The sequence below is a fragment of the Squalius cephalus genome, assembly GCF_949319135.1.
Source record: "Squalius cephalus genome assembly, chromosome: 24".
NCBI lineage: Eukaryota > Metazoa > Chordata > Actinopteri > Cypriniformes > Leuciscidae > Squalius > Squalius cephalus.
The window spans coordinates 11,509,533-11,531,699 of NC_137145.1; the positions used below are offsets into that span (position 1 = coordinate 11,509,533).

At 37.0% G+C, this 22,167-nt stretch overlaps 1 protein-coding gene across 1 annotated transcript in view; it reads left to right on the plus strand.

The window, feature by feature from the left end:
- The window catches only part of uvrag (UV radiation resistance associated gene), a 105,962-nt gene that overhangs the window by 51,120 nt on the left and 32,675 nt on the right, over positions 1–22,167 (plus strand). The window contains exon 13 of the mRNA XM_079862114.1: positions 14,877–14,952. Coding sequence (XP_079718240.1) covers positions 14,877–14,952 — 76 coding nt within the window. The remainder of the gene's footprint in view (positions 1–14,876; positions 14,953–22,167) is intronic.

Below are 22,167 nucleotides of genomic sequence, written 5' to 3' on the forward strand. Positions count from 1 at the left end.
CCCTTATGGTTCGGGTCAAATTGACACTAATTGGATTCAATACAATTCCTCAAAAATCACAACAAACATGAAAAACAACAAAGATTCAGGTACAAACTGTAAACTTTTATTTTCAACATTTGTCAAATATTCCAAAAAATATATATCTGAAGATATGATTTAATGAAAATTTTTTTAAACCATTTTTTAAAACTGTTTTGTTTTGACAAAATTTGAATATACATTACATTTATATATATTTGCATATACATTTTTTTTAACTTTTTTTTTTTTTTTGCTTAGAACATCATAACTGAACAATTAATCAATTAATCTGAGCTCATTTTTCCTGCTGTCTATGTCGAAGTCTCAAGATATTTCAGATATCTTGAATATATAAATGAGAGCTTATTTTACTATCTGTGTCTGTCAAAGATTTTCATTTGTAATTTGCAATTAATTCTGAACACCATGATTTAGCTTTTTCAAGTGTGTTTGGTGTGGGTTAGAGCACTTTTAGATACACTTACACTTTAGAACTGGAGTTGATGCCCTGACATACATAAAATAAATGTTTTTATTTTGTGTCTGTACAGTTGCTTTTGAATAGCTGCCTATGATGGTCAAATTGACCTGTGAACATCACAAACGTAATAGTAATTTTGTTTGTATATGTCAAAAAAAAACAAAAAAACACCAGCATGTTGAAACTTTGCATGCATGTTCATGATGATAAATGTGAAAAAGTCACAAAATATCAAAAAAAAAAAAAAAAAAAAAGGTTTAATATTATTTCAGATAGCTTGAAAAAATAAATGATAGGTCATTTTTACCATCTGTGGCTGACAAAATATTTTTCTGTATTGAAATAAGTGTGGAAAACCTAATTTTTTAGCTTCATAAGGTAGTAAAAAAATAAAATAACAAAATATAACCAAGAAATGTTATTATTTTGGGTCCGTACAGTTGCCTTAAAGAGCGTTAAAATATGCGGGTCAAATTGACCCGCGAACATCACGAAAATAACAGTAATTTTGTTTGTATATGTCAAAAAACACCAGCATGTTGAAACTTTGCATGCATGTTCATGATGATAAATGAGAAAAAGTCACAAAATATCAAGAAAAAAACATAGGTTAACCAGTATTTCCAACAACTAGAAAATCTAAACAGGTCAAATTGACCCGCAACATAACACAAGGCTTAAAGGAATAGTTGACCCCCAAAACAAGCATTCTGTCATGAGGTTTTTATGTAACCTAACGTTGTTGAAAACCTGTATGACGTTTCTTTAAAAATATTTACTGTGTTCAGTGGAGTTAAGAAAGACATTCAGGTTTGGAACGACATGAGGGTGATTTAAATGATTGCTGAATTTTCATTTCTGGGTGAACTATCCCTTTAAACTAATAGTGTCACTAATTTTAGTTAGCCAGAACCTTGACTCTGCTACATAGACCAAATATTTAAAACGAGCCCAAAATAGCATCTGATTTATCTGTCAAGTCCTCCAGCAGTAGAAATGACCACATCCCTTTAGCTGCGGCTGGCTCAGATTAGGCCTTGCACATTTCCCATTTTCAGTTATGTCTAGCGCACACGCCCCCCACAAAGCTTTCCGATTTGTTGCGTTCAACATTGATGTAAAGATGTTCTGTGATTTTCAGCCACATGAATGTAACACAATAGTCCGTTTTTCTGCGGAGCGCCAGTGAAGTAGAAGCTTTTACAAAGTTCACAGACAGTACATTCGTCCGCCCACCTCCCCTTTCTGCCAGTCACAGCGACTCCCTGGAGACAGCGCTGTTATGAAAGTCAAACAACAATCAGGACACACTTTTCCTGACCCTTAGAATGTGTGTTTGTGAATGTACGCTTGTTTGTGTGAGGGCCGGCCAGCACACGGCCATTAGCAGCAGCTGAGCAGGGGGTGAAGACGCTCAGCTGTTTAAACTGCCCCATGTATGTGTGTTTGCAGATGAATCAGGTGCCGTTGAGAAGATGAAGGTCTAACCCTTCAGAAGTCGGACTCCAAAGCTCATTTAGGTATGAGTTACAAGGAGAAGGAGAACAGAGGGACCTATGTGGCCCTCGTAATTAACTCCGCACGAGCCGGGCCTGCACCAGATCCTATTATCCACACTCCTACCTTGACCCTGTGACCTCCACACACCATAACTTACAGCAATATGAGCTGTAATCAGCCCCAAAGTGTCATTGTTTAACATTGTGTCAGCCTTACGCTTGACAAATGTTTTTTAAATCATCTTCTCTATCTCTCATGGCCTGTTGGGTCTGGCATTCATATGTCTATCTCTCTGTCGTAGCAGGGTCTTGGATTTGTATAATGTGTATTCTCTGAGCTGCAGTTTAGGCAGCTCGTTAATCTCCTCCAGTTTGGGAAGAAGCACCGGATTTCTTTGTAACCTGTGCTCTACAGCCAAACAGTGCGAATCAAGCTGTCATTTTTTAGCTCTAAGATGCAAGTAGTCATTTAACAGATACTTTTATCCAAAGCAACTTCAAGTACACTTATTACAGGTTTTCCCTCAACACAGGGGTAGGCAAAATTCAGAATTGAAGATTTGGCTCTCTTTCAATTCATGAATGTGTGTTTGAAAGGTATTGATCACCTCACAGGAAGTTGAATTTTAAATGTTATGTTAGAAAAACTAAATAATGAAAAGAAATTCAATGAATGTGTTGCATGCATCCATCCATCCATCCATCCATCCATCCATCCATCCATCCATCCATCCATCCATCCATCCATCCATCCATCCATCCATCCATCCATCCATCCATCCATCCATCCATCCATCCATCCATCCATCCATCCATCCATCCATCCATCCATCCACACCCCCCCCCCCCCATTGCAAATCAGGTTTATTTGCAAAATGTACAGACTTTCAGCTGTTTTCAATGAACAAATCAAACAAAAGTAATTAAAATAGCTCAACTCAAAGTTGTTTTTCCAAATCCAACTGAAAATGCAACTTTTAATGACGTCTGCAGTCTCAAAATTATTCAACCTCCTGAATAGAATACCTCACAACGGGTAAATTCTGCAAAACAGGTGTTGTCTCAAGCACACCTGATGCAACTGATCAAGGGTTTCATTAGTTGCACCAGGTGTGCTTAAGCTAGAACGCATGAAATATCTGAACTGGCTAGGTTAGTTGAGTGTCACGTTTGACTGCATTTTAGAAATATGTCAAAAGAATGGTCCAAAAAGTTAAGAGAAGATATAATTGCCTTTCACAAACAAGGAACAGGATGCAAAAATATAGCAAAGGCACTAAATGTTCCTAGAGACACTGTTGGAAGCATAGTTTACAAGTTCAAAGTTAAAGGAACAGTGGTTACACTACCTAGACGGGGCAGAAAAAGGTAGCCATCAACGGCTGCAAACTGATTTCTGAGAGGGAAGGTTCAGAAAAACCCTTGAGTGACTGCAAAAGATCTACAACAAGATTGCTGCCAATCACATACTACAAGGACAACGATTTGAAAGACAATGTGTGGCGTAGCATTGCCAACCAACTCATCACGACTGTGAGTTTTTTGTGTGATGGTTTTAGTCGTTGTATAGTCCTGTGCTGTGTAGGCTAGCAGGCTAAACTACATTTGGGATAGAAAGCTAACACTATTATCGTCAAAGATAGAGACAGAGACCGTGTTTACTTTGAAAATGTAACAAGTTGTAGTGAGACTATTTAGGGCTGCTTTTAGTATACTATACATTATCTACAGTTTCTAGTCGAATGATTTTAATCCTGCTGTGTGTGGAAGGCAAGATGGATTCTTTTTTATATATATCAGAAAATCCTTGGAGAAAACATATTGTCAGTGAGGAAGCTGAATTTGGGTGTCATTGGACCTTCCAACAGGACAATGATCCCAAGGATACCTCAAATTCCACCAAGGTTTGGTTGCAGAAAAATTCCTGAAGATTCTACAGTGGCCATCGGTCACCTGACTTGAACCCCATAGAAAATCTCTGGTAGGATTTGAAGAAGGCGGTTGCAGCACGCAAACCCTAGAATATTACTGAACTGGTGGCCATTGCTCATGAGGAATGGGCTAAGATTCATCAGAAACGCTGCTAGAAGCTGGTGTCTGTTTATACATCAGGTTTTCAGCAGGTCATAACAGCAAAAGGGTGTTCTACTAAGTACTAAAGATGCTTGCCATGAAGGGGATCAATAATTTTCAGACTGCAGAAGTCATTATAATTTGCATTTTCAGTTGAATTTGGGGAAACAACTTGAAACATTTGTTGTGTTGAGCTATTTTATTTTATTTTGTTTGATTTGTTCATTGCAAACAGCTGAAAGTCTGTACATTTTGCCAATAAACCTGATTTGCACTGGGGGTTGCACTGTATGTATGTATGTATGTATGTATCATTATTCTTCCTTACATTGCAATTCTTTATCCTGTTTGCTATTGCAATTCAAATTCAGGAGTTGATTTGAAACGTAAAAGGCATTCGCAGTTCAATTTTGAATACTGCACAATCATAGATTTCTTCTTTTCAGAGTCAAACTTACAACCTTTTGGTTACCAGATCACATATCCTGCTATTGTGCAAAATGGTACCATTACTGTTCCCACAATCTGTACATCATCTGACTTCAGCTTCATTCAGCCGCCTCCTAGGTGTCAGTGAGGTGGCCCATGAGCTGGAACAACCTCTGACCTCACCTCCCTCACATTGTTTAGGGCTTCATCCGATCACCCAGCATGTGTATATACAGATTTAAATGATGTGGCCACCCCAGGCCAAGATTTACCCATCTGATGATAAAGCTGTCAGGACAGTAATTGTGAATAAAGATGAGTGAAGTGTGAGTATTTTGGTGATAATCACTAGTCATTTGTCAATGAAGCGCAATCAAAGAGCCAAAAATCTTCCTTAAGCAGATGAACTTGACATTTGATGAATCATGGAGTTGGTTAGCTGGATTCAAATTAAGAATTATTATGTAATTTTCCATAAGCAGTCACTGTTGACCTGTTTCTGTATGACTAGGCTTAACCGACCCATTATAAATGAGATGTTGGAGAGATGTTATTGAGAATTTGACTTGTGTTTCTGTGCGTTCACTTACTGAAATGATAATGTTATCTTCAGAGCTTTACAGTTGACATCAACATGCTTGAATTTCCAGCCTACTGTGTACATAAATTGAGATCTAGAATTGTCAGGCCAAATTCCCAGTGTCATAACTGTGAAGCATTTGGAGATCTTGTTTTTCTATACTGTTACTTTTTGAAATGATAATGGCTCTGTTTTAAACCCTAGTGAGCTCAATAGCTAGACATGTTAGGGTGTCTCATGTGTTCCAAACGCAACGTTGTTCATATTGTAAGCAACGAAATAATGCTTCCTAATTTTTGACTAATTTTATGGCAGCATCACATTTATCCTTTACAAATAATTATCACTGCAAGTGTGAAGGAAAGTTCTTTTCATCAAAGATTATGAGGGCAGATACATTTTAAAAAATAATAATGATGTGCACGAATAAATTATTTATAAAAATATTTGAATATATTTTTGCAATATTTGATAAAAAAAAACAAGAATTGTCAATTTTGATTTTATGGTGACTTTAACAATAAACTCTGTGTTAATGCCAAAGTAATTACAGAGTGTAACATCTTGTGAATTTGCGTGGCATGCTTGAATGATTGTTAACAGTGTTGGTTCCATTAAGGTTCCATTTTTGCTATGATGCTACCTATGACAGTAGACGGAGAGGCAGCTCACTAAGTTTTGGAACAGCCAGTATTTTCCTGTCATTTTTTTTCACCAGTATATGGTTATATAGCACTGGATGCCTCATTAGCTGTAATAGTGTAACTCAGTGTCAGGCCACATTCCAATGTCACATTCTGAGTCATTTCCGTGTTTATTTGATTTTACAGGTTCTTAAATTGTACAGGGCTCATCCATTAAACCTGAACATTCACTGTAATATTGACCCACCAGTCTCGTAATTGAAATCTGACGAATCCCCATTCAGCCATAAAACCATAATTTTCGACATACAACCTTCTTTGCTTCTTGTTAAAGCTTTTTTCCCCACTACTTTTACTTATTTAGCCAAAATTCCTATCTAAAATGACTTGAAATGCACTAATTGGACGGACAGAAATGGGATCTCAATAAATTTCCGGATCCAAGGTCAGTTCTACATGGTATTGAATGTGTAAACTTAAGGTTAGCAGCTCTGACCATTACGCTACCACCCTCCCAGACCATTGCTTTTTTCAGCTTTTCTTTCTCTGCATATTAGAGCAATTGTCTCCCAGTGAGACAGTCTTGGAGTGCAGTCCTGCGGTTCCTTCCTTCTTTCTCCACCTGGGATGCCTCATCTGTGACCAAATGATGTGGTTTGGAGGTTGTTTTTTTTTTTTTTTTTTTTTTTTTTTTGCTCCAGAAAAACAAGACCTGCACATATTTAATCTACTATCCCTTGGCCCTCCTCTTTCCTTAATGTAGCACTAAAAATACATACAATTGTTTTACCGTAACGTTCTTTGCAATCTTGGAAGCTTCTTTTGGCCCCCCGGATGCATTCTTGAAATGCAATGGACTCTAACAACACGTTGCACCCACATTTCTTCACTTCTAGCCCATTGCGCCACGGCTGATTGCCGCAGAGCTCGGAGAGGCCGGGAGATGCGATCCAGATGTACTCTGGGTGATGGAGTCCAGAGATTGGCCCATTAAACCCAAGCCCCCCTCTCATATTGGCTTTTATGGGGAACTGTATGATGGCGCTGTCCACATTTTCAGAAGGACTTTATGACAAGCGTAAAAATGGAAGTAGGGATTGACACATCGCTCCATGAGTTGAGGAGTTGCCAGCTTGGGCTCCCAGACCAGAGAGGGCGGCCATGAGAAACAGTGAGCTCAAAGGAAAGGAAAATTATTAAAGGATCCTTTGATGATGCCTGCTAAGATGGCCTATACTTCCTTTTTGGGGTTGGCTGGTTGTATTTTATTTCCATCTTTGAAAGGATCACAGCTCAGTTCCTCCTTGTCTGATTGCATTTCTTGAGACACATCAGAAATTTAAACCATTCCAATCAAACCATTGATTTTTTTGATTTAGCAGTGTGATTCATAACATAATGACTTCTTCAAGGGCTGATATCATTTAAAGACAGTGGAAAGACTCGTCAGTCTTTTATTTGGCCCTCAGGGACGAAGCCTGCCAGAATCAGTTTGATGGGACTGAAAGTTGATAAAAGCGCTCATCATAAAGACAGAAGACTGGACCCAGGCTGTACCCGGCAGCTGAATACATCATGCCTCTGGCTGTCTTCTCCTTTTCCATCCCTCTATCTTCAAAACGTTCTTGAGGTGTGGATCGTGCCATGTTTCCATTGTTCTTTAAATCATTCAGTTCTTGTTAATATCTTCAGGTCCAAATTGTCAAATATTTATATATATTGTCAAATATAACCATGTTTTGATTAGCCAGATCAAACTCGTATTTGTTGGGCTACCTGTTTATGATACTTGGACATTTTTTGATTGTTCAGTTTATCTTTTCAAAATTGTCAACATGCTTGTTTGTTGAAAAGATGATCTTGTTCTTGTTGATCCAGTCTGGCAGATACGATCTTCATTATTTTACGTTCTTATTAGGGTTGCACAAAATATTGATACGAAATTGGTTATTGGCTAATTTATAATTTTATATACATCAATAAAATAAAGATTTGATTTAATTTGTTTGAATATATTAGTTATAATGAATTAATCTACAATATATGTAACATTTTTACAATTAATAATTTTTACAATGGGCATGTATCAGTCATCGGCTAGAACATGAAAATAAATACTTTTTTTGAGCAGAATATTAATATCTATATAGATCTGAAATAGTTTTATTTTTTGATTGACCAACACAACTTTAAAACGTTGTTCAGGACTTTCTTTGGTATTCAGGTACATTTGACTGAGGGAATTTCCGTGCTCGTGCTGCAGTTTTCCAGACTTGCTACGATCTTCATTACGAAGCTTTATTCTTTGCGTCCGTCTGGCGTGCGACTGGCTTCGATGAGAGTTAAGGGAATTCTACTGCAGCCTGCTGTTTGGTGGGTGGTCGGAGCAGATCATGCATGGGTCCAAGAACTGTTGAAAATCTTCCCAGCTACTCAGAATGACCTGCGCTAATGTATATTCGCCGCAAGCCACGGCACATGTTGCGCCTGCCTGTTTACACATCATAACTGATACTCCAAATGTACATAACCATGTCATCCTAACTCTGTTTCGTGCCGGTGCATGCTCTCTCTCCATTTGTGAACAGCCCATATTTATGTATTAACACGCTTGCATGCACGTTTTCTCACAGTCCTTCATTCTTTCCGGTGCGCACACTTGTTGCTTCTATCTCCTGCTTTTATGATCACACATATATGCAACATACCTTTCAGCGTTCCCTTTCCACACAGTCGTTTAATTCACCTGGGAACACATAGAACATTCCCCATAACTACAGAGTTTTTAATGCAGTTTCAGATGTGGGGAATCATAAATCAAGCCTGCTTCTTTTAAACAAACACCTGCCTCCAAACTGTCACAGCTAATGGCAGCACTTGCCGTATAAATCGACCATAGCTGTAACTCCCAATATCATAGAAACGATTACACTGAGCACCTGCCACACAATGCTATTTTAATGGGCCAGGCACAGCCGATAGCCCACGCTGTAACCGTTCTGATATTTTCGGGCTCTCTTTTAAAGTATGCGTGTGTCTTGAAAAGGTCTAAAAGGGATTTGTGGGTCACTTGCTCTGTCGTCTTAGTTTCTTTATGAGCTGGTGTAAGGGAACAAGGTGCGTTTTCCCCCACAGCTGTTTAATTAAGACCAGAAACGGGACTGGAGAACTGGAAGGGAACACTTTTTACTGTATGCTATAGGTATTTATTATGCTATGCATCTGAACTTCCTCATAGATGCCATTTACTGAGTCAAACATCTCTATATCTGGTGCTTGTGTAATGTTAGTTTGAATAATAACATTTCAGACATATTTTAAGATGATCAAAGCGGGAATAAACAAACTGTAGTGTAAATTACAGTGACCCTGAAAGTATTTGGACACACTAGACAGCACAAGCACACTTTTAAAGCAAAACATGACACAAAAATATTTGTTGGAACTTGATTTGATGATAACTGACTTCACACATTGACTGAAAATCACTCCAGGACCAGTTAACACACTTTTTTTTAAGCCACTGGCTGCTTCTAGGAGGTCAAAGTTAATTTAGAGGATATGGTAGATATGGTACCCTATGCCCAAGAAAAACCTCTCATCAATATAACCAATCTCTACTCCTTTTATTTCAAGGTTAAGTTTTTTTTTTTACTGTATTTTTCAACAAAGGATATTTAGATGTACTTTAGAATGAAGTTGATATCATTTTTGTTAATAGGTGATAAATCAGTGGGAGGTGAGTTAGTCCGTTGAGTCTACTTTAGATTGGTCAAGTCTTGGCTGAGCACCATTACTTTGTCATAGAGTGGTTATACAGGACAAAGAGCTTATGTGCTAATATGAGGTCATGGTTCTGAGGTGGTGCACACAAAACCTTTTTGTAATCGTACATGCCCATCTCGTCTCTTTTTCTGCTCTTGTGTAGTTAATTGATAACATCTCACTCATTTTCCGTAACTCAGGGAGAGAGAGAAAGAAAGAAAAGATGGAAGCAGTCAGAAGGAAAACGAATGAGCATGTGTGTCACTGTCATGTTCAATTATCTAAGCTCTTTTTATAAAGTATCATTCCAGATCAAACTTTAGAAAGAAATTTAGGCAAATCTGGAAACATGGAGGATTGTTCTTGCATATGTTTTGCCCCGTCACAAACATTTACTGGAAAAGTACAGCTCTGCTACTGGTGACCCTGTTTGTTTGTACAGCTCTGCTACTGGTGACCCTGTTTGTTTGAGGTGGGACAATGATGAAATTAGAGTTGCTACATTAATATTAGGATAATAGAGGTTTTTCACCAGAATTGCAAGGTTCTGGATGGGACAAATTGGCTCCACAGCACATAATGTTTTCTCCTGCCACCTCCAAGTATTAAATATGCGTTAAAATGTTAAATGATCAAATCACCCAATTTTAAGCAGTTTCTTAACATTACATAAAATGATTTAACATGTTTTTTTAGATATATATTTAAAACAACATTAAGAGATTAAACTGTTTTTACAACTTGAATACATTTTTATTTTAAGCAATTTTAAGCAAAATTATTGGTAAAATTTTCTATGAAGCTATCATATATAATATATAGATATAGATATATGAGTGTGTAACTATTTAAATGTTTTAAATTGACTTTTCTTTTAGGATTTTAAAGGGATAGTTCACTTTGAAATTTAATTTTGGTATGTTTTAGCTTACCTGAAGGGCATCCAAGATGTAGGTGTCTTTTTTTCCGCAGTAGTTTCAATTTTGATATTTTTAGGTCAAACCGTTCTTGTCTGTCAGTCATATAATGCAGGTCTATGGTCACCCCCTCAAAGAGCATGCACAGAGTCCAAATTAAACAATTCCCCATCATAAGTACACATTGATGGCCTAAGACATGAAACGAATGGTTTGTGTGAGAAAACGAACAGTATTTATATCGTTTTTGGGCAAATCCACGCAAAACTGTCACATCCATAACGCCAACTCAATACCATGGCATTGAGTTGGCGTTATGGATGTGACAGTTTTGCGTGGAATTGCCCTTTTACCTCTTATAACACAACCACGTCCAAGTGATCTGAGGGCGCGGGCGCTTCCTGCTGTGTGACGTGAACGCAGACTGGTGCATAGATATATACACTAGATGTCGCATTAAAGACATTCGTTCCAATGAACTGCCGTAGCCAAGGCGACATCTAGTGTATATATATCTATGCACCAGTCTGCGCACACGACACACACCAGGATGCGCTCGCGCCCTCAGATCACTTGGACGTGGTTGTGTTGTAAGAGGTAAAAACGATATAAATACTGTTAGTTTTCTCACACAAACCGCTCGTTTCGTGTCTTAGGCCATCAATGTGTACTTACGATGGGGAATTGTTTAATTTGGACGATGGGGAATTGTTTTAATTTGGACTCTGTGCATGCTCTTTGAGACCGTGACCATAGACCTGCATTATATGACTGTCAGACAAGAACGGTTTGACCTAAAAATATCAAAATTGAAACTACTGCGGAAAAAAAGACACCTACATCTTGGATGCCCTTCAGGTAAGCTAAAACATACCAAAATTAAATTTCAAAGTGAACTATCCCTTTAACATGTGTTTTCAAAACTAGTAAGATAATGTGCTACGATTATTTGATGGGCAGGTAATATAGTAACATGTTCAGTTAAATCATCTTTCGGTTCAAACCTATGTTTTGCCCGGTTCTGAGAGAGGTTCACATATCCTTAACCAAGCAACAGCACTATTTTGGTGGACGACCAATATGGGTCACTTCCAAAACTGATATTCAGCTATATTCATACATTTGTGATGGGGTGTGAGGTATCCTGCCACATAAGAGTGAACATTTCTCCCGCTCTCACTGTAATCCTCCACATTTCCAATAGCGATAAAAACACTTCTTATTTCCTCTCCATTTCTCTCTCTTTCTCTCTTGTTAACCCGAACGCACTTTTTCACATGTAAGTACACACACATACTCGCTTCCTGCCCCCTGTTGCTCTGTTATAATATATTTGACTGGACATTCCCTTGAGGAATTCCTGGTGCTCTGTGAACCAGAGTCACAGCAGTATGATCTCACACACACACACACACACACCGGAGAACGCTCATTAATCACTGTTAGGTGACGGTATGTGCACGCCTGCGTATGTTTGTGTGTGTGCGAGTGATTTTTGGCTGAGTTACTGTCGTTGTTTTTTATGGAATGTGGTAAGATGTGGCTTTTGAGGATATGATTGGGAACCAAGTGGTTCTTGCACAATGCAGACGGAATACTATACTGAGATACCCTGACAGAGTTTCTTGCACTTCTTATTTAGTTGCGGCACAAGACTGCTATGGAATCTACAGCAAGAAATATACATCGTGACCAGTGTAGTCCGATTCCCGAACGAATGACTCTAACAAACCAATTATTTTTAGTGAATCAAATACATGTCCAAGTCCAACAAATGACTCTTATGATCCAGTTCTATTTAGTGAACCAAAACCAAACAGTACAACCCAGTGTAATCCGATTTCTGAAAGAATCCCTCTTATGAGCCGTGGGTGAGGAATAAGTTGCAACCCTGTACCTTTTTCTGCTCTTTTACACTCAAAGTGACATGAATGGCATGATGAAATGTGTGCGTGTGTGTATGTTCAGTCCGTTGAGGGTTTTAAGTATGCACCTGCTTCAAGATTATGCCCCCCTGGGTCTTACGGGTCAGACGGGAAGTATGTGAGTGCGTGTGTATGTCTGTGAGAGACAGAATTGTTAAGACAGGAAGTGCAGGGTGGGGATTTCTGGGTCTGTCTCCACTCTTCCGCGATTAAAAGCACGAGTTCCAGGTGCGACTGACAAAAAGGCCTCACGGATTACAGAGGAACTTCCGGAAGATCACTCACACCTCTGGGTTGTAGGTGTCTGCCGCCCGTAGGCTAAAGTCTGTGATCCCAGGCCAGTCCACGACTTCTCCTACTGTGCAGTTTTATGAAAATAAAATATGAATGACTCTACGTCGCACGTTCACAATCGTGAGACTCTTATAAATGCATTCCTCAGGTATGAAGTCTTGAAAACTCACACGCTGTGTTTTAATAAGCCTGACAGCACTGTCACGGGAGCTTTGTGGTTGAAGTGGTCATGTTTTTGTTGATCACAGGTGGTTAAGCTGGAGGCTTTTCTGTCCTCTTCTTGTTCTGTCTCTCTTTCTCTCCTTCCCAGTAAGCTCTTAATAACAGGGCAGTAATGTCGTACTCTGACATTACGGGGGCTGCAGTTATGTCAGGTGTTAGTGGAAGTAGCTTTGAGGAGGGTGCAGAATATTCACAAGTTGTCTTTCTGTCTGTTTGTTGAGCCTTTCCCATCCTATTTTTTTTTTTTTTTTTCAGAGGGACTTTCCAATTGTTTTTTTTTTAGGCCGTATATTCCAAGAAAATTATTATGATGTTCGGTTCAGGACGTCTGCTTGTTTTTGAAACATGTCCATTGCTGCTAAACTGCTAACTGCTAGCGCAATTTGATAATCTTAATATTCCTCAGATATTCTGGTTTTTTTCTATTGTCTATTTATTTTATTTTATTTTATTTTATTTTATTTTATTTTATTTTATTTTATTTTATTTTATTTTATTTTATTTTATTTTATTTTATTTTATTTTATTTTATTTTATTTTATTTTATTTTATTTTATTTTATTTTATTTTACTTTGAACCAAAGCTTAAAACCTAAGTGCACTTTAAAACTATAACAAATCAATGCAAATGTAGTTCTTGTTTTTTTATATTATATTATATTATATTATATTATATTATATTATATTATATTATATTATATTATATTAAACCAAACCAAACTTTACTACTACTCTTTTGGTGCCTTACAAGCAGTTACATTTCTTTTTTAGAAGTGCAAATTCAGCTCTTGTTCATATTTTATTGACTAATGATCAATATATATATATATATATATATATATATATATATATATATATATATATATATATATATATTATATTAGGGCTGTCAAACGATTAATCGCGATTAATCGCATCCAAAATAAAAGTTTGTCTTTACATAATATATGTGTGTGTATGGAGTATAATTATTTTCTATACATAAATACACACACATGCATATATATTTAAGAAAAATGTGTTATTTATATATAAAATATTTATATATAATATAAATTATATATAATATAAATATATATACACAGTATATACATGCAAATATTTCTTAAATATATACATGCATGTGTGTGTATTTATATATAGAAAATAAGTATACAACGTACACACACATAAATTATGTAAAAACAAACTTTTATTTTGGATGCGATTAATCGCGATTAATCATTTGACAGCCCTAAAATATATATATATATAAAAATGAGTGTTGTCCACATTATAGGCATCCAGTGATCTCTGAAACATGTACCTTATTGTATTGCACTACTTTTATATAAAAAAAAGCTTTTTCTAAAGTCTTACATTCTCAGTAAATGCTTCAATGTGCACCCTTCAGAATTGCATTAATAGTCCAGCGTGTTCATCTGTTGTGCATCTTGACTGGTTAGTTCATTATTCGTTGCTCTGATGTAGACATTGATATTGTGTGCCGTTCGGCCATTTCTGAATCATGATTACGCTTGTGGTTTAAATGAGAACTGACCGAAAGAAACAAGCCAGAATGATGATTTTAAGGGATAATAGATTGTGTTTCAGACATGCATTTGAGAAGCGGATCAGAACCAGACCTCCAGAGCTCCAGGCGGTCTCTTAACATCTGCACAAATGTCTTACGTCAGAAACAGCCCGTTGCTTTGCGAAGTTTGTGAAGAGTTTGAAGCATCATCATTGCTCCGTTAACTACACAGGACATAAATACCCTTAAACACTAAAAGAATCTGGACTCTGAATGTTGGTTTGTAAATACAGTTATTAGTTTCAGGCTTTAAAGGTTTGGTTAGCTGTTTATCCAGATGACCTGCTGTTTTTTTGTTTTGTGTGAGGTTGTCCTCTGCAAAGTTATGAACTGATTACGACCTCATAAAAAATGTTCTTCGCTTTGTGTTTAGTATGGGAACCATGTGTAATGGTTCAGAGGTGAGTGCTGAAACTCTTTCTCATGATGCCTCTGTGCTCTTGTTTGCAGGTTCCCCCTTTATCCCAGAGGAGAGCGTTTCCAGTTTGAATACGGTGTCTATTTGCTCAACAAAAACATCGCCCAGGTAAGAATCTCTCAACAGGTTCCACTGTAAAAATCAAGATGGCTGAATGACTGATTACACAGGGTGTGTATCTGAAACAGAAGGGATGAATGTTGTCCAGTGAGTCAGTACTTCAAATAACCCCTGAACTAAACTTCTATGTTGAGATTTTGCTCTCAAAGTTTTCACAGCTGAAGTTCTAGAACTGATGTACCTTGTAAATCACTTGCATTAACGTCATCCAAAATGAGTTTCATAAGCCATTGCTCAAATCTAATTTCAAGTTTGAGCTTTGATTCAGAATTATACAGCATGAATTTAATCGATTTCCCTGGTTAAGTGTAAGATTAGCACGCCTCCATGGCTCTGGGAGTGGAATCCAAGCCTCCTGCGCTCCAGCTGTTGCCCCAACTTAAGGCGGAGATGAATAACACAGAATAGACTTCAGAAAGAACCAAGGAGGTCGACCGAATCGGTCCATCTCTGACCCACGCGAGCGGCACGCACGTTGCTTGAACAAAAACGTAGCTGTGCGTGGTATGGAGTGATATGTAAGCTTAGCCAACTCTGAGGGGAAAGCTTATATATCTGTCATGTTTGATATATGCCTCCATTTGTAGTCTGACTGCGAGATGCCCTCCGCAGCTTGTTCTTCATACTGCCTGTCGCCCACCATTTCCATTCCACGTCCCCTTAATCAGAACGAATGTAATGCTTTGCACCTTTGCCAGAAATCTTCATTAACCTTGTCAGTGTTTCTCTGTAGGGCAAACTAATGGAGCTTATCTCGGTGTGTTGACCGCGAGATCAAGCGGTTTTTAAACTCATCGTTTGTGAAGCCTCTCACCCGGAGTCAAGCCGATCCATATGAGCTCAGTGAACTCAACATTTTGAAGCATTTGAGTTGGTTGAGCTCAAACATGGCTACGTAGCATACTGTAACAGATGAGCTATAACCCATTTAATTTTTTGGGCCTCTGTGTTGCACATGTGTTCCAGTTTGGGAGAGAAACTGTCCGGAGAATGCATGACGCTTTGCCCTTGAGTCACGCTACTTGTTATTTCTTTTTCTTTTAGCTTTAACTCGCGATCCCAATGGCTAGGGCTGCTGTACAGTATATATTCCACTCTGCATCTTTCTCGATACGCCCCTTGCTGATCCGAATAGGACTAGGCTGCTTCATCGACCCCTAAATATTAGAAAATTGAGCTTGGCTTTTCCTACTAAATATGATTTGCGAATAACTAGCAAGCGAAGGGCTTTTGTTGTTATTTTTCTCGTGGTCTAACTTTTTCCCGTCTGTCCCTCTCGTCTTTAATGCGTTCCGTTCGTTAGCCGTAGCCGCGGTGGCTCAGTGTGTCCGGCTGCTGAGACTAAGCAGAGATCGGGTTTCACAGCGGCGCTCTTGTTCTGGAATGGAGGAGATTAAACGTCTATCTTTTATTAAATTGTGTGTGTTTGAAAACGATCCAAGCAGGCAGGAGGGAGAGAGAAAGGAGGGGTGTTTTAGTTGCTTTGAAGCAGCGCGCTGACTGGATGTTGTTTTTATTTAGTCCTCGTGTCATGGGAGGAAGGGAGAAGAATGTCAGGTGGCCAGTGGGGTTTCGCCAGGGCACTTTTGTCTGTGATAGATGAGTTAGGAACCTGGTGATACATTTTTTATATATATAAAAATTATATATATATATATATATATATATATATATATATATATATATATATATATATATATATATATATATATATATATATATATATATATATATATATATATATATATATATATATTTTTATATATATATATTGTATTGTTATTTGTTTTTCTATGTCGTTTACACTATTACTTTGCTGCTAGGGTTTTGCTTTAATATTTCGTGACGGTGCTTTTAAAGGGGTTGAATTTATAGAATTTTTTAGCGTGCTGTTTTGGTGTGCTGTGAGACTGTCAGCAGAGAAGTTATCTGTCTTTTCAGGGAAGTTAAGTCTCTAAATCCATTCCCTTTAAAGCACTGCCGCTGTAGCCATCAAAGCAAATTCACCAACATCAACAATACATTTTAAGGCAAGATCAGTTTTTTTTTGGTGTGTGTGTACTTAACAGATAGTTTTGTGCAATATTTGTAGAATATAATTTGTACTATTGAAGGGCTGTGCATTCTTGCATGTAATTCTTTTTAATGTTGACTGATGTTTTATCATTTCGCACAATGAATATCACATTTTAAAGATGCCATTTCAATGAAATAAACGTGTTTTGAGAGCAGTTTCTGAACGGATGAAAGCATCCTATATGAACACACCTTAAGGGGCCATTCACAAAGAACGCATTTTGCATTTTTTAACGCAAGGAAGATAGATGGAAGATACAATGGAAGATAATAAGTTTTTCTTTAAATATCCTTCAGAAAAAAAAAAAAAAAAAAAAAATGGAACAGTTTATTGAACCTTTAGACAAAATCTTTAAAAAACAAAACAAATTTGAATGAAAAAAATGCATATGTGTTTTATGTCTGGTATCATATTTGATAAATCAGGGCTTTTATGGCTTATATAGTATGAAATAGGAGAATATGGAGCTCCTACTCGAGGTGGAAAAACACCTAGAGTTTATGCAGTTTGTTAAAGTTACTGATATTTACATGGTCAAAAAGTAAGATGAAATTCTGATAGCTTGTAATGTAAATCAATGAGATCTTTATAACAGTATAGCAGACTACATACATTAAATGCATATACATATAATTTGTCACTTTATATTTTCTATATGTCTTAAGACAATATTTAAATGCTTAGTTTTATGATCAATGTGCTGCATTTTTTATTGTGAAGTGCAAAACATATAATGCAAAGCAAGGCAATGACGTTTGAGAGATTTTACAAATACATTTTTCCTCAAAAGGCTGATGTATCATATTTGAACATGACTTTTCTATAAACTGATGTATGGATAATCATTTGCTTCAGTACAGTAAGTGTTCATCTTGAAGTATTACTAATAATACTAATAAGCTGTTCTGACATTACTTTATTAAAATCTGTAAAGATTTCACAGCTAAAAGACACGTGTACACAACATGAAGGGGGACATTTTTACTTGCATTTTACACTTTACTTGCTAAAAAAGTATAAACTATCAATCAGATAGCTGAAGGCATGTAGTAGATTGTGTACTACAGGTTTTTCAGCAAAGTTTGGATCATGTTGATCATTTAGAGGCCTTAGACATTTGGATATCAAATATGATACAGTACACTAAAAAATCCTGGGTTATTTTTTCAACTCAAATACTGGGTTGAGCCTTTTTTGTGGTTATGTTTGGGTAGTTTTCGTGTTACCCAGCTCCTGGGTCAAATGCAACAACCCAGCAGTTGAGTTATTTATCACAGGGTATTTGCATCCTCTTCAGTTTTCAGCGACATCGAATTGGTGCATTTCTTTGGTAAAATTAGTGTAAATGGGACAACAGAGACTGGTGGAATACATGTGATTTACTCCTAAATGTTTAATTTTATTACTTCTAAATTTTAAATTTAGGCAATTTTGTATAGCCTACATATTAAAAACGGTATAAAATATGCTATACTTTAAAATATGATAATCATCGATAATAAATGAAGTTATCATGCAAACCAGTGGTTGTGTGGAGTATAGAGGATTAACCTGTAAGCACTAATTCATGTATGAAGTAAAAAAATAAGCTAGTATTACAATAAAAATGAATTAATAAAATCAACCCATTATGCTGGGTTTAATAAACAACCAAATTGCTGGGTAAAATTAGCCCAACATGTGTTCTGTCCTACTTTATATTTGCCCTTGGACTTAAAAAAACCAAATTGGGTTGTTTTTAACCCAGAGGTGTAGCCGTTTTAGGGTTAAAAGCTTCTTTTATCTTGACTGCTGCATTATTATGCTGCAAAATATATAATAAGATGTGAGCACAATGGTCAAAAACGTCTGCAAAAAAAAAAAAAAAAAAACACGTTCTTTGTGAATGACCTCTAAGGAATGCATCTTATTGGTGTCTCGTGACCCTAATCCAATGCAATTATAAAAGGCTTCTTTCGACTAGTTATTCCGACAACCCACATACATGCTAACTGTGAAATTATTCTTAAAGAGATTAATGCAGTTTTTGTCTGTGTTTGTTGCATTATAGAGCATGTGTCAAGACTGAAGCTCTATTTTTTTTGGTAGTTAGGCTTGGCTAGCTAGTGTACATCCTTTGGTTTGGACTTCGACACAAGGAAGACAAGTTAAACACTGTAAAGAAGAAAAAAAAAAAAACAATCCTTTTTTTATTTCTATTTTTTAACATCTTTTCTGTTTATGTTAAATAACAAGAGTATTTAATTCATTACGCCTCTGCCGAGACTTCCTTCAACTGTCATAACAACATCTGGAATGTTGTGAATTTGGCTTTTAATAGTCATTATGTTTTAAATGTTGTTCTTTTTGGCAGAACAACAAACACTCTTGTGCTGCTGTTGTTTAATATATTTCATATGGATCATTCAGAATGTTGGTTTGGAAATTTGGACACCATACCATTGAGGTCAAACTGTGTTTGAAAAAGTTTCCAAGCTTTCAAAACTATTTAGCATGTATATGTGTGAATTTGTGTGTTGTCTAAGTGGTTCATCTTCCCCTAGATGGCAGAAGCACTGAAGTGACCAACCCTCAGTTGAAGCTCCTGAAGCACAGCAGCACTCTGAGGACAGATTACCTTCTCTCGAGACGCTGCATAAACTGAACGCTGAAAGAAATATTACAATTAGCACTCAGTTGCCAAGCTAGTGAGATATCTTATTTGGCAAGGAGCTCAGCAGGAAGGGCTGTGCTTGGAATTAAACCCAGAGTGGGTTGAAGATTATTGGGGAATTTGAAGTGTAGGTCTAGCATTGTGCCCTGTTCTCTGCAAAGCCAGGAAACCTGGCAGTATCAGCACTGCTCGATGACCGGATCTAAATTTCTTTCTAATGCTAATATGCATATTTTGGTGCACTCATGATTGTACGTTTGATAAGGAGACTTTGGTTGCACTTGTTCATTCAACGCTTTTGGACTTGTTGAGGTACTGAGAGTTTCCACTTGAGAACCAAGCAGTGACGTTCTTATATAGAACATTTTATTTAGTCTACATTTCTAATTTATTTTCAGTTTGTCTTTTGGGTTTAGTTCTGTTTTCATTAGTCATTACTATATCATTGTTTGTTTTAGATTAATTTTAGATTTTTAGTTTTTAACGTTTAATGCAAAAGTGGGAAACTGTTAAAATGTTACATTTTTCAGCGCAGTCTAGTGTAATAGGTATCTAGTTGCATAGTTGCAAGTTTTATGGTATATTATCAAAAACTACGATTAATTTATAGCGATTGTTTTCATTTAGCTTTTATTTAAATTTTTATTCATGGTAATAACACTGGTTAAACACTTTTTTTTAATTAGTTTTGTTATTATTTACCCCGTGATGAAACGCTTCCCAACCAGGCACGCGTACTAAAAAAAAAAAAAAAAGGAGGAGGTTCTACGCTGCAGTCCAGGATGCATTAAGGTGCAGTCACATTTACTGTTGTCTTGCGAATTTCGCTGACAAAAAACTTGGAAAAATATACCAATATGAAAATTTTGACCGATAACCCATAATTCTTTATATCTGAAAGCCTGTAACCAATTTATTGGCCGATAAATTGGTCAATTTTTATATAATCTTTTTGTGAGCCTGATTAAATTTTTTTATTTTTTATTTTAATTGTCTCACCATTAAAATCCATGTCCTAAGTACACAATTATAACATTCTCATTATAATTGTACTGTATGTAGCCTATATGACAGACTTGTGCCTCCCCCCCCCCCTTTTTTTAAGTGATTCCAATCATATTTCAAGCAATTCAAAAGCATAATTTCTTATTGGGCCGGTAACAGTAACATTAAAAATGTTTCTGAACAACAGAAAGCAACTTGGTTTAAAAAAGTGACTTCTGTGTGAGCCGTGCTTCATGTATCACTACACTATTGACAATAGACCTTTTTTGCCCTATTTCACCGCTATTTCGCATTTTACATTTTTAGCATTTGTGCTGCGTTTTCAACCCTCCTATTTACACCTTCATACCTCTGACATCTTGCGATTGAATCATTCGAGATACATGAATGTGTTTCGTTCCCTAAAGTCTTGCAGGTGCACATGAACTCTAGCTGTAAAGCGGTGAGAGATTCTTGGTTGCCATTAGTGTCATGGCTGTTATCTAACATGACTTTTCTGGGATGGAAACCATATGAACCTTAGGTGAGAGAGGAGATATGCATGCAAACACTTGCACGCCTGTAAGTCTCATTTTCATTCGCTGTCACACGTGTAGTGAAAGGCTGCTGGTTCCTGTATGAGAAGTTAACTACTACTATTACATACCTGCCTTCCTGTGAGAGCGTTTTTCCTTAATGCGAGAGTTAGCAAGGCCACAACGGTGCTTTGTGAACAAAATCACCTCTGTGTGATTAATGACTCGGGCTAAGTGGCTTTATTTGTGTATATTAAGCAGGAATTTCCATATGTCACATTCAGCATTTACCTCCATCAGACTGTGTACATAACCTCAGAGTGTGAGCCGCCAATGACTCTCCGTTAGATGTGGTGCTATTTTCTCATACGTGTTCGTCTATGAGTGATTTGCTCACTTCTTGTTTTTTTCCAGCCCCACTAAGGCTTTAATTCCTTTTTTCATATGTTGTCTTCATTCACGTTTCTTCTTCCTTTTCTTTTTTTTCTGCTTTTGACTGAGGGTTTTCCTCCTGTTTGAATGCATTCTAACATGACTGCGCTTTTATCTTACTTGATTTACTGTGTTCTGTGAAAGAAAGATCAACACAGCGTTGAATGTGCTTACCATCATGGGTCGCTAACCGTAAGATGAGCCCAAACACTGAGAGAAACGGAGAGTTAGGGAATCAAATCATGATTTTGAATCCTTTTCAGTTGCATTCCTGAAATAGAGACTTCGATCTAATGATCTGCACAAGCCTGTTGCTGATCTACCCTTCCCTTTGTGTATATATGGGTGTTTATGGGTGCACTTTTATGTCCTATAAGTTGATTTTTATGAACGATAACAGATTTGAACTATTTCTGTTATATAAAGATTGCATTACAACAGCCGTAGAAACTTTTACCATGCCTGTTTCTTGTTTTAGCCTTACCCTAGAACTAGACTTTCAGCCACTTTCAACTACAAAA